This window comes from Crocuta crocuta, unplaced genomic scaffold (assembly GCF_008692635.1).
Source record: "Crocuta crocuta isolate KB4526 unplaced genomic scaffold, BGI_CrCroc_1.0 scaffold388, whole genome shotgun sequence".
Taxonomy (NCBI): Eukaryota; Metazoa; Chordata; class Mammalia; order Carnivora; family Hyaenidae; genus Crocuta; species Crocuta crocuta.
The window spans coordinates 286,650-297,914 of record NW_027528867.1 but is presented as its reverse complement, the minus strand read 5'-3'; the positions used below and the strand labels follow the sequence as shown (position 1 = coordinate 297,914).

General features: G+C 41.1%; 1 protein-coding gene across 2 annotated transcripts in view; it reads right to left on the bottom strand.

Moving 5' to 3' along the window:
- Positions 1-6,967: 6,967 nt before the first annotated feature.
- Positions 6,968-11,265, bottom strand: part of SF3B3 (splicing factor 3b subunit 3) — a 45,175-nt gene continuing 40,877 nt past the window's right edge. For both annotated transcript variants that reach the window (XM_077756333.1, XM_077756332.1), the window contains exons 23-26: positions 10,062-10,160; positions 8,759-8,902; positions 7,990-8,094; positions 6,968-7,597 (exon numbers count right to left, since the gene is read on the bottom strand). In XM_077756333.1, the coding sequence (XP_077612459.1) occupies positions 7,457-7,597; positions 7,990-8,094; positions 8,759-8,902; positions 10,062-10,160 (489 nt within the window). In that variant the 3' untranslated portion in view covers positions 6,968-7,456. The remainder of the gene's footprint in view (positions 7,598-7,989; positions 8,095-8,758; positions 8,903-10,061; positions 10,161-11,265) is intronic.

Genomic DNA, 11,265 nt, shown 5'->3' with positions numbered 1-11,265 from the left:
CACATACCCAAGAGTAAGCCATCTGGCCCCCACAGTTATTTTTTTTTGGATAAGGTTTGATTTCAGCAGCAGAGATGGTTCTTCTGAGTTCTTGATATAGCCCTTGAATGTATTTTAAAGGTATAATAAACAAAATATTCACACACAATATTCCATATGCAAAGGAGCAAGTGGATGACTCAGGCAAACACATGACATTGCTACTTGGAATAGAAACAGAATTTAGGAATTTTTTTTAAAAAGTGAAAGCCAGGTTGAGCTCATCTGAAGAATGCTCCCAGCATCTCTGGCTTCCCACTGATGAGAAGCTCAAGAGAGACTGCATCACGGGAGCAGCACACATTTTGGTAACCAGCACTCTCCCCATGAGAGAAGTGAACTCCAACAGCCTTTCCCAGCCACAGCAGTCTTGCTAGCAATACATTCAAAAAAAACAAGTAAAGCAACATTCCAGCCATAGTCCAACTTGAACCCCCTCCCCCTGAGGAATGCTATTCTTGGCAAGATATCTTCCAAAGGAAACAACATCTGCAGAACCCCTACCCACGAGGTCAGGGAAAAATGAGGCAGCTGAAAACTTTTCAGTCCTTTATTAGACCCAAGTTGCAGGGACTTAACAGAACAGCAGGATGGGAGTGATGCTAGTAACTAAGGGCAAATGCCTCAGGGTCTTGACATTATCCCTTAGGAGTTCCACAGCAGACTCTGATGTATTTTGCAAGGCTACAACAAAATGAGTTGTTGGGAATGAGTTCTCCATTTACCTGGCTGCTTAGTTAAACCAAAGGAGTTCATTAGCCCTCCCCCCCTACCCAACACCTACACAGATGGGATTTGTAATTTAGCCTCATCCCATCACCAAGTATTTATTAAACACATTTTGTAGGTTCTGGGGCAACAGCTATGAACTAGACAAAATTCCTAAGCTCAACATATTCAAGCCTAATGCCTTGTGCTTGTGCTCCAGAAATTCTACTTGCAGACAACAAGCAAATTTATGGATAGGCAAAGGAAATTCAATGGTGACAATTCCTGGATCTAAAACCTAAAGCACAAGCAATAAAATAAAAAATAAATGAGACTACATCAAACTAAAAAGCTTCTGCACAGAATCAACAATGTGAAAGACAACCAACAGGATGGGAAGAATTACTTGGAAACCATGTATCTAGATAAGGAGTTAGCATCCAAAATATATAAAGAACTCATACAACTCAACAGCAAATAATCCAATTAAAGAATGGGCAAAAAGATATATGCATCCCTATTGTTTACTACAGCATTATTTACAGTAACCAAGATACAGATACAAGCCAAACATCTATCAATAGATGAATGATAAAGATGTGATATATGTATACTATGGAATATTATTCAGCCATAAACAAGAATGAAATCTTGTCATTTGCAACACCATGGATGGACCTAGAGAGTATAATGCTAAGTGAAATACGTCAATCAGAGAAAGGCAAATATTTCATGATTTCATTCATATGTAGAATTTAAGAAACAACAAAGAAATAAAAAGAAACCAAAAAACCCAGACTCTTAAATAGAGAATAACTGGTGGTTGCCAGAGGGGAGGGACATATGAGGAAGGGTGATATCAAGAAGATCAAGAGTACACTTATCTTGATGAGCACTGAATAATGTATAGAATTTCTGAATCATATTGTACACCTGGCACTAATAACACTGTATGTTAATCATACTTCAATTTTTAAAAAGATGGGCAAAGGAGCTTAATAGACATTTCACAACATAGATGGCCAATAGACACATGAAAGGATGCTCAACATCACTAAACGTTAGAGAAATGCCTATCAAAACTACAATGAGGTATCACCCCAAGCCTGTTAGAATGGCCATCATCAAAAAATGGCCATCATCAAAGAGATAACAAATGCCAGAAAGATGTGGAGAAAAGGAAACCCTTGTGTACTATTGGTGGGACTGTAAACTGCTATAGCAACTATGGAAAACAGTATAGAGAATCCTCAAAAAAATTAAAAATAAATCTGCCCTATGATCCAGCAATTCCACTTCTGGGAATATATCCAAAGGAAATGAAAACAGATATCTGTACACATATATTCATAGTAGTGTTATTTACAGTAGTCAAGACATGAAAACAACAATCAATGGATAAATGAATAAGAAGTTGTGGTAGTTCAACAAATGGGTGTTGAAAATTCCCAACAGGACAGCTACATGCAAAAGAATGAAACTGGACCACTTTCTTACAGCATACACAAAAATACACTTAAAATGGATTAAAGATCTAAATGTGAGACCTGAAACCATAAAAATCCTCAAAGAGAGCACAGGCAGTAATATCTATGACACTGGCCATACCAATTTTCATTGAGATATCTCCTGAGGCAAGGGAAATAAAAGCAAATTATTGGGATTGTGTCAAAATAAAAGCTTCTGCACAGCAAAGGAAAAAAATCTACCTAACTAAAAGAGAACTTACTGAATGGGAGAAGATATTTACAAATGACATATTTGATAAGAGATTAGTATCCAAAATAAAGAACTGATACCACTCAACACTCAAAAAACAAATAATCCAATTAAAAACTGGGAAGACATGAACATACATTTCTCCAATGAATACACTCAGATGGCAAACAGATACACAAAAGGATGTTCAACATCAATCATCAGGGAAGTGAGAATCAAAACTAAAATGAGGGGGGCACCTGGGTGGCTGAGATGGTTAAGAGTCTGATTTCAGCTCAGGTCATGATCTCATGGCTGAGTTAGAGCCTCATGTCTGGCTCTGTGCTGACAGTTCAGAGCCCGGAGCCTGCTTCGGATTCTGTGTCTCCCTCTCTCTCTCTCTGCGCCTCCCCCCTTGTGCTCTGTCTCTCAAAAATAAAGAAAAAAAGAATGCAATCTTGCCATTTGCAACGACACAGATGCAAGAGAGTATAATGCTAAGCAAAATTAAGTTAGTGAGAGAAAAACTAATATATGATCTCACTTATCCGTGGAACTTAACAAATGAGTGAAAGAAAAAAAAGAGACAAATCAAGAAACAGATTCGTAACTATAGAGAACTGATGGTTACCAGAGGGAAGGCAGTGGGATGATGGGTGAAAGAGGTGGAAGGATTACAAGTTGTGTACTTATAGTGATGAGAACTGAGTAATGCATACACTTGTGGAATCACTGTATTGGACATTTGAAATTAATGTAACACTGTATGTTAACTATACTAGGAAATAAAAAAAATAAAAAGTTGTGGTGTGTATGTACACAATAGAGTATTATTCAGTCATTAAAATCTTGCCATTTGTGACATGGATGGACCTTAAGGGCAATATTCTAAGTGAAATAAGTCAGACAGAATACTGTATGACCTCACACATGGAGTCTAAAAAAACAGCAAACTCCTAAAAAGAGACAAGATCAGCAACTGAAGTAGAGGAATGGCACTGGCACTGAAGCAAGGTGGTCGAGAGGTATAAACTTCCAGGTGTAAGAGGAAAAACATATTAGAGATGTAATGTAGGACTAGTTAACACTGCTATGTGATATATTACCTTCACGGCTTTTCAGTATCTCAGAGATGATGAATGTGTACTGTACACTTTCAACTTATACAGTGATGTATGTAGATTATACCTCAATAAAACTGGAGGGATTAAAAAAAAGAAAATCTTTCCAGCTGTTAGAATCTTGGTAGAGAAATCAAGTCCAGAGAAGGTGCCTCAGTTATAGAGCTGAAATGTTATCATATAGCCCTCAAAACTCTGTATCATCCAGTGCCCATTTGGCTACAACAGAGAATGTAAGAAAGTCAACAGACACATCAAAAGAAAAGCAGAAGAAGGGGGAAAGAAAACATCAAAGCGTGTATGGGGTGGGGAGGGAAGGAGACTCAGGTCTATCATTAGTCAGTGCCTCCTAAAGGAAAATGGAAGACTTCACTGTCTTCCTGACCTAAGCCCCAAATTTTAAGAGCTCAGGTTTGGCTCAATAAGCACCCACAATATGCTGGGCTGGGTGCTGGGTATTTTAGGTAGATGCTCTCATTTTATTCTCACACCAACCCTGTTTATCTACATGTTACAGGTAAAATGCCAACCTGCCCGAGCAATGTCACAGATGTATCTAATCAGAGAAGCAAAGACTTGACTGAACTCAGGCCTGTGAGTTCATGTCTAGACTTGTCCAGGAATCTATACTGAGTGGCCTAAAAGATGATTTTCGTGATTAAGGACATTTAAAAAAAATTTTTTTTAATGTTTATTTTAATTTGAGATAGAGACAGAGCATGAGCTAGGGAGGGGCAGAGAGAGGGAGACACAGAATCCGAAACAGGCTCCAGGCTCCGAGCTGTCAGCACAGAGTATGACACGGGGCTCGAGCTCACAGACCGCAAGATCATGACCTGAGCTGTCGTCGGTCGCTTAATCGACTGAGCCACCTAGGTGCCCCCATGATTAAGAACATTTAAAAAAATAAAAAATAAAAACAATATCTGTACTCCCAAGAGACACAAAGTCACTTTGACTTTTTTGGTTAAGTGCTAGGATTCTTAGGAACCATCCCTGTCTCAAGTAAGGTTAAGCAACACAGTAAGGGACTTCGATGTAGCTTATATGACATCTCTCCCTTTATTTTGTACAGTCAGAGGAACCAAGGCTCATTAGTTTTTAACCAAGGCTCATTTAAGGGTCACTCAGCTGTTATCTGGCCAAGCCAGATCAGACATGTTGCCTGATTCTAGTTCTCTTTTTACTATAAACACATTTTGACTGATTGCTTCCTTACTAGACTATCAAGTTCAACTAGGCAGGCCCTGTGCATTTCTTACTGTACTTCTTATCAGTACAATGCTCAGAACATTAATAGCTCTTGATTTGCTGTCATCTACCAGTTAACTTTTTGCAAAATGCACCCACATTTCCGTGACAATCCCACTGAGTCTCTATCATCTTCTCTGGACTCTGGGTTACAGAGTAATGGGAAAGGACAGAATTTCATAACATGAAACTTTTGCCTGGCTTACCTGTAGCTCTCTAGTGGGGCAATAATCAGATTGCCACACATTCCCAGCTATGGTTAAAAGATCTAAAATTAAGACTCAGTATTATATACTGTAAAATCAAAAGGGCTTCAAATGGCCCAACAGCAAGATTCCCTCCCAACTCTGCTCTTATGGGTAAGGTTCCCCAGGATAAACAACCCTTTTTATCAAATGAACACAGTTCCTGCCCCTCTCTGGGCAGCAGGTTTCAGTTCACTCCAGTCTATGGATTTACTCAAACAAGCCAATCACATCTTCCCATAGGAACCAAAAGGCACCCCACCTTCTTGATACTACAAAACAAAGCCTGTCTCCCTCCCAAAGCCCCCAACTATTTATGTGGGTGTTAGGTGTGACCCCCATGTGACTCTGTATGGCAGGCAGTGTCCTTCTCCCATTGGCTGTGATTATATAACTGATGAACTCCTGTCTATCCCATTACCCCCAACCCAAGACAATTCCTAATTCTATATACAGAGATCACATTTTCCTCTCTTGCATATAAAAACCCTCTAGGACTATAGACATAAGTACTTCAGAAAAGAAACTGGGAAATAGGGGCTGCTACTCAAACATCTATGCAAAGTTTCCCAGACTACTGCATCTCAATATCATACAATCTGACAGACTGAACGGAATGGCTTTGGGTAGGGGCCACAGGAAAAATGAGCCCTGGAATTAGGCCATAAAAATGTAACTCAAAAGTATTGTCTTCTGTTCTATGAATCAGTGAGATAACGGACAGTGTTATTTAGGGGCTCAATTCCTGGCAAAACCTGGATCTCTACTGAATGCTCTAAAACCTAGTCATACTTAGAGGTACAGTTTGCAGGGAAAGCATTAGGAACTCTCTGCACTGGATTGTGGGCTGCTCAGGGTCGAAGATTTTATCTAATCACCTTGATCTGATTCTAACCCAGTGCTAGCCATTGAGAATCTGTTCATGGAAGTGGCTGAGCACAGGCACATGAAAGAGTGTTTTACTCTGTGAAATACTGAGAACAGCAGTGAGCTTGGGTCTCTCCAAGTTCAATGAAGCTGGAGGACTGCTTAGATGACTAGACCTGGGGTCCTTAGGCGTAGGCTAAAACACTAGGACACCTGCAGTTGACAAGCTACCAGTGCTGCCTCTTCATACTCCAAAGGCCCACCAGAGCTTGCCTAAGATGACTGCTGCAGACAGTATCCACCCCTCCCTTGTCATTATCCATGAGTCTTTAAACAGAGATCACATATACTGACTTTGTTCCCATGGGCAGGTTTAGTATCTGGGTTCTTCTGTACTTACTGATCCTTCCTAGGATTCATATGGCAAACGACCATTTCAGGAGCTGTAGAAGTAAAGGGAGCATCTGTTAAGAGACTACCCAGCTGGAATGTATGCCAAACCCTTCACTCTAAAAATCTCAAAGTAGAAGGAAGCTAAAACAAGGGAGAAGAGGGGCACCTGGGTGGCTCAGTCAGTTAAGTATCTGACTCTTGATTTCAGCTCAGACTGGGATCTCACAGTTTGTGGGATCAAGTCCCACATCAGGCTCTGCACTGATAGTGCTGACATGGCAGAGCCTGCTTAGGATTCTGTCTCTCTCTCTCTCAGCCCTCCCCTACTGTGCACAGGCACCCCTTTACTCTCTCAAAATAAACAACCATTAAAAAAAAATTAAAGCAGAAATCAATCACCCTTCCTCAATATTCAATGGGAAGAGGTGTGGCTGACTATATTATCAAGCCCAGGTTTTATCTGCATAGCAGAACGAACTACAGGAAGCCAAAAACCCACCACGGAGCAAGGAGTGAGGCCACAGGGAGTCAAAAGTACAAGCAGGTAGCTAGAAGGAAGGAGGATACTCCATTCTTCCTGCTCCAACTAAGGATCAAATCTCCAACCTAAATTCTCACCCCCAGAAAAGACACATGGACACCAGCCACCTTAAAAACTAGATTTGTATTTCTGGTTAGATTTCAGAGTGGCAGAACTCAGGAGGTACACTATATTCAACCTGGTCCCCACCTCAGCTTGCCTGCCTCCCCCCTCCCTCCCACAAAGATAACATTGTACAAAACTGTATTTACAGGTAAACCAGTTAAAAACTAAGGGTGTGTACAAAAGTAGACAAGAGAGCCAGAAATATTGATGCAGGGAAAGCTTTGGGGAAGAGCCAACATCTTATTACACACCAGAACCCGGGGGCAATGTATTATGTACTAGGCAAAAAGAAGCATAGCAAATTTCAGTGCCAATTTTAGAGGGAACCAGTCACTCCAAGGGAAGAGTGGATACGAAAGACATACTAGCTTTAATATTACAAAGTCTTATTATATCCAGCCACCCTTCTTCTGCCACATGTGTTCAGAGCCAAGTGGTAGGGGAAACAAAACAGAGAGTCTCTGACACAAGCCCCACAGAAAAAGGGCTCAGAAGGCATAACGGGTCCGGATGTCCTCAAGCTTCTTGGACACCTCAGGTGGGGTTCGGTCCAGTTCTTCAGAGACATTCTTCTGTTTATTGGGCTCCATGGAGTTGAATTGCTCACAGAGGTCTCCATCTATCACATTCTTACATAGAAAAGTAAGGTAAAAAGGTTAGATGCTCACAGAAAGTGACATATGCTGAAGCAGCTGCAAGGAAAGCTTTTATTCTCTCTGATATCTGAACCATTTACGGAGCCAGGAACACTATTCTAAGTTAGTCCTTAGTAGCCCATGTTCAGATTAGCAATAGTGGGTGAAGCCTTTTCTCTGGCTGTGGTCTGCCCTGCGGGAAGAGGTCCCTGAATATCACTAGCCATTCCTTTCCCCCATTACTGCCTCCATCAATCCACTCTTTTCATGCTCCTTCATTTAGGACTGTTTTGATTCCTCTTAAGAGAGGGAAGTCCACAAAAAAGGCATGTTAAATGGGCTAAGGATCCCCCCCTTTTCAGCCCAGATTTCAACAAAGAGCTTACCTTAACAGGGAAGTAATAGGAACGAAAGCTGAGGTGGTCTCGCCCACAGAGAGGGGGATGCTCAGATCGTAGGTGCATTTCCACATGCTGGAAGAAGTCATGGTCCTGGTGGAAGAAACACAGAATCTGTCACTAAAAGAGAAAAGTGATTTCAACTACTAGTCTATGGTTTCCAGAAGAACAATGAACAGACAAGGCACTGATTTCTTTTTACCACAAAGATATTAATTGCTTGCTCACAAATTGCTTAATTTGTTAACAAATTACTCCTGACAATCATAGGCTTTCCTGCTACAAGATAGTGAAAACTTGAAAGAAACCCCACCTGTATTTGTAGAACACAAGAGAACCCTGTATGTAAAGAATGATTTGTGAAGTCAGATTCCTGATCCCAGCTTCTTTAGCTGGAATAACATAAATCCAATTTAGCCAATCCTAGAGTTGACTCAAGGAGATAAATAAACGCACAGTCCACATCATCCATCATTTCTACTCTATGGAGTTTGGTTCTGGGGCTTTGGCCTCTGACTAATGCTATATCCACATCAGAACTGAACCAAACCCAGGGACAGTATGAAACAAATGGCTCTTCGCACAGGGGAGGGAAGGTATCAGGACTCTTACCTTCAAAGACATGTCTGTCACCTTATAAAATTTCCAGAACATGCCAAGTTACAAGTGGTGACATAAGATTTGCCCTCTTAGGCTGATTTAGCACCAAGAAACAACCTTGCTAAAGCAAAGGCCAGAAGAATGTGGGAGATTTTACCTCATGGGATGTGAAGGGGACAAGGATGCCAATTCCTCCTGACAAGGTAGTATAGACAAGTGATTCTGAGCCTCCGGGGATCAGTGTGGTCTTCTGTAATGACAGCACTGTCTCGCCCACATGGTAGTTCATGATCACCTCTGCCTACAAGTCAAAAACAGACTAGTAACTATGTGTACCCTCACGACCTGTTCTAGATTACCAACAGCAATGAGTGCCTCCAAAGGGCATATTTCATCTTCTCTTAAATCCAAAAATTACTAACACTTAAAAATGCTTTAGAGTCACCTGGGTAGCTCAGTTGGTTAAGCATCCAACTTTGGCTCAGTTTATGATCTCATGGTACATGAGTTCAAGCACTGCATCAGGCTCTGTGCTGATAGCTCAGAGCCTAGAGCCTGCTCAGGATTCTGTGTCTCTGTCCCTCCCCTGTTCACATTCTCTCTCTTTCAAAAATTAAAATAAACATTAAAAAAAATTTTTTTTTAAGTTTTAGAATGTTCTTAACATTTACTTGAGATTAAGGTCCTCACAAACATGCTAAAGTTAGATCATTTCTGACAAACAATTAGAGTGAAAAAAAATTTTTGTTAAATTATCAAGTTTACAATTAAAAAAAAACACAGAAAATTACTAAAAAGCAGAAATCATGGGGCACCTGGGTGGCTCAGTCAGTTAAGCGTCCAACTTCGGCTCAGGTCATGATCTCATGGTTTGTGGGTTCGAGCCCCGCGTTGGGCTCTGTGCTGACAGCTAGCTCAGAGCTGTTTCAGATTCTGTATCTCCCTCTCTCTCTGACCCTCCCCTGCTTACTCTCTCTCACTCTCTCAGAAATAAAACAAACAAACAAACAAAAAAAGCAGCAATCGTTAGACTTGGCTTTTAAAATAGATCTATTCTAAAACATCCAGAGATGCTTTACTACAGAAACAGATGCCTACAGGAGAAATACATGCCTACAGGAGAAAAGAACATTTCAGAGAAAAGCTGGTTTCATACCAGGAATGACCCTGTGCATCAATTTTTTCTAAGGAAATCATTATGTTCCACTCACTGCTAAAATGTCTTGGAAAAAAATCCTATTTCTACAGTTATAAAAATGGAATGATGACTTGGTCATTTTACATTAAACCTAGCATCTGTCCATCACAGGCCATGAAAGGACCTCCATATACAGGAGAGAACTCAGCAGAATCATGTGCACTGTGGATAAGTGACTAAAAAATGTTCCCTGAGTGAGAGCCCTGGGGAATGTACTATGCAGGCTGGCTCCTGTCCTTCTGGGCCCCTTCTGTAATCTTACCTTCTGAGAGGCCCCATTGAGCAACCCCCGGTCCCACAGGGCTTTGTTTCCTGTGGGATCCTCGTCCACTTCATCATTGGTGTTAGGTGGGAGCCTTACCTACAAGAAAGTGACACAAGTCAGAGGGCTGGGTCCTACATGTACCCACCTGGATCACCAAGCAATGTTTGCCCCAGATCCTTGAAAGTAAGCCTGGGACACCATCTTTGGCAGAGACCTGAGCCAGTTTCCTGCACCTGATGTTTGAGTGAGAAACTCAAGAGAATCAAGCCATGAGCAAGAACAAACCAGAAGCCAAAGGACATAAATAAGAGAAGTGAGACTGTGCTTAAAAAGATAAGCCAACGGGATGCCTGGGTGACTCAGTCGACTGAATTTCCAAGTTCTGCTCAGGTCATGATCTCACAGTTCATGAGTTCGAGCCTCACACTGGGCACTCTGTTGTCACTGTGTTCCTACTTCGGATCCTCTCTCTCCCTCTCTCTCTCTCTGCCCCTCCTTTGAGCACATGTGCTCGCTCGCTCTCTCAAAAATAAACAAACATTAAAAAAAAAAAAAGAAAAAAGCCAAAGTTCTGATAAAGGTAAAAATAAATATTACTCATTAGCTCAAATGAAACCTATCACTATTAAATTATATTCCAGGGGTACCTGTGTGGCTTAGTTGGTTAATCAACTCTTGATTTTGGCTAGGATCACACAGTTCCTGAATTTGAGCCTCGCAGTGGGTTCTGCATTGACAGTGCACAGCCTGCTTAGATTTCTCTGTCTCCCGTTCTGCCCCTCCCATGCTCATTCGCTCTCTCTCTCAAAAAACCCTCGTTTTTTAAAAAAATATTCCAGTGAGGAGGAGGAGGCACATGGTGGAGGGATGGAGAAGGGGAGGTTCTAAAAGACTGACCAGAATGGGGCGCCTGGCTAGCTCAGTCAGTAGAGTGTACAACTCTTGACCTTGGGATTGTGAGTTCGACCCCCACACTGGGTACAGAACTTAAAAAAAAAAAAAAACTGTAAAAATAAATAAAATTAAAAAATAAAAGACTAATAAGAAGGCTTAAAGAACGCAGTTTCGTTTTTAGAGCTAGCCTGAGTAGGACTGAATTTTATACTCATTTTTACTTTCCATATTAGAAATCACAGTCCTGGGCTCTTGGTTTTACCAGTGAAAACTAAGCCAGCTTTCCCACACATCAATGTAACCCAAA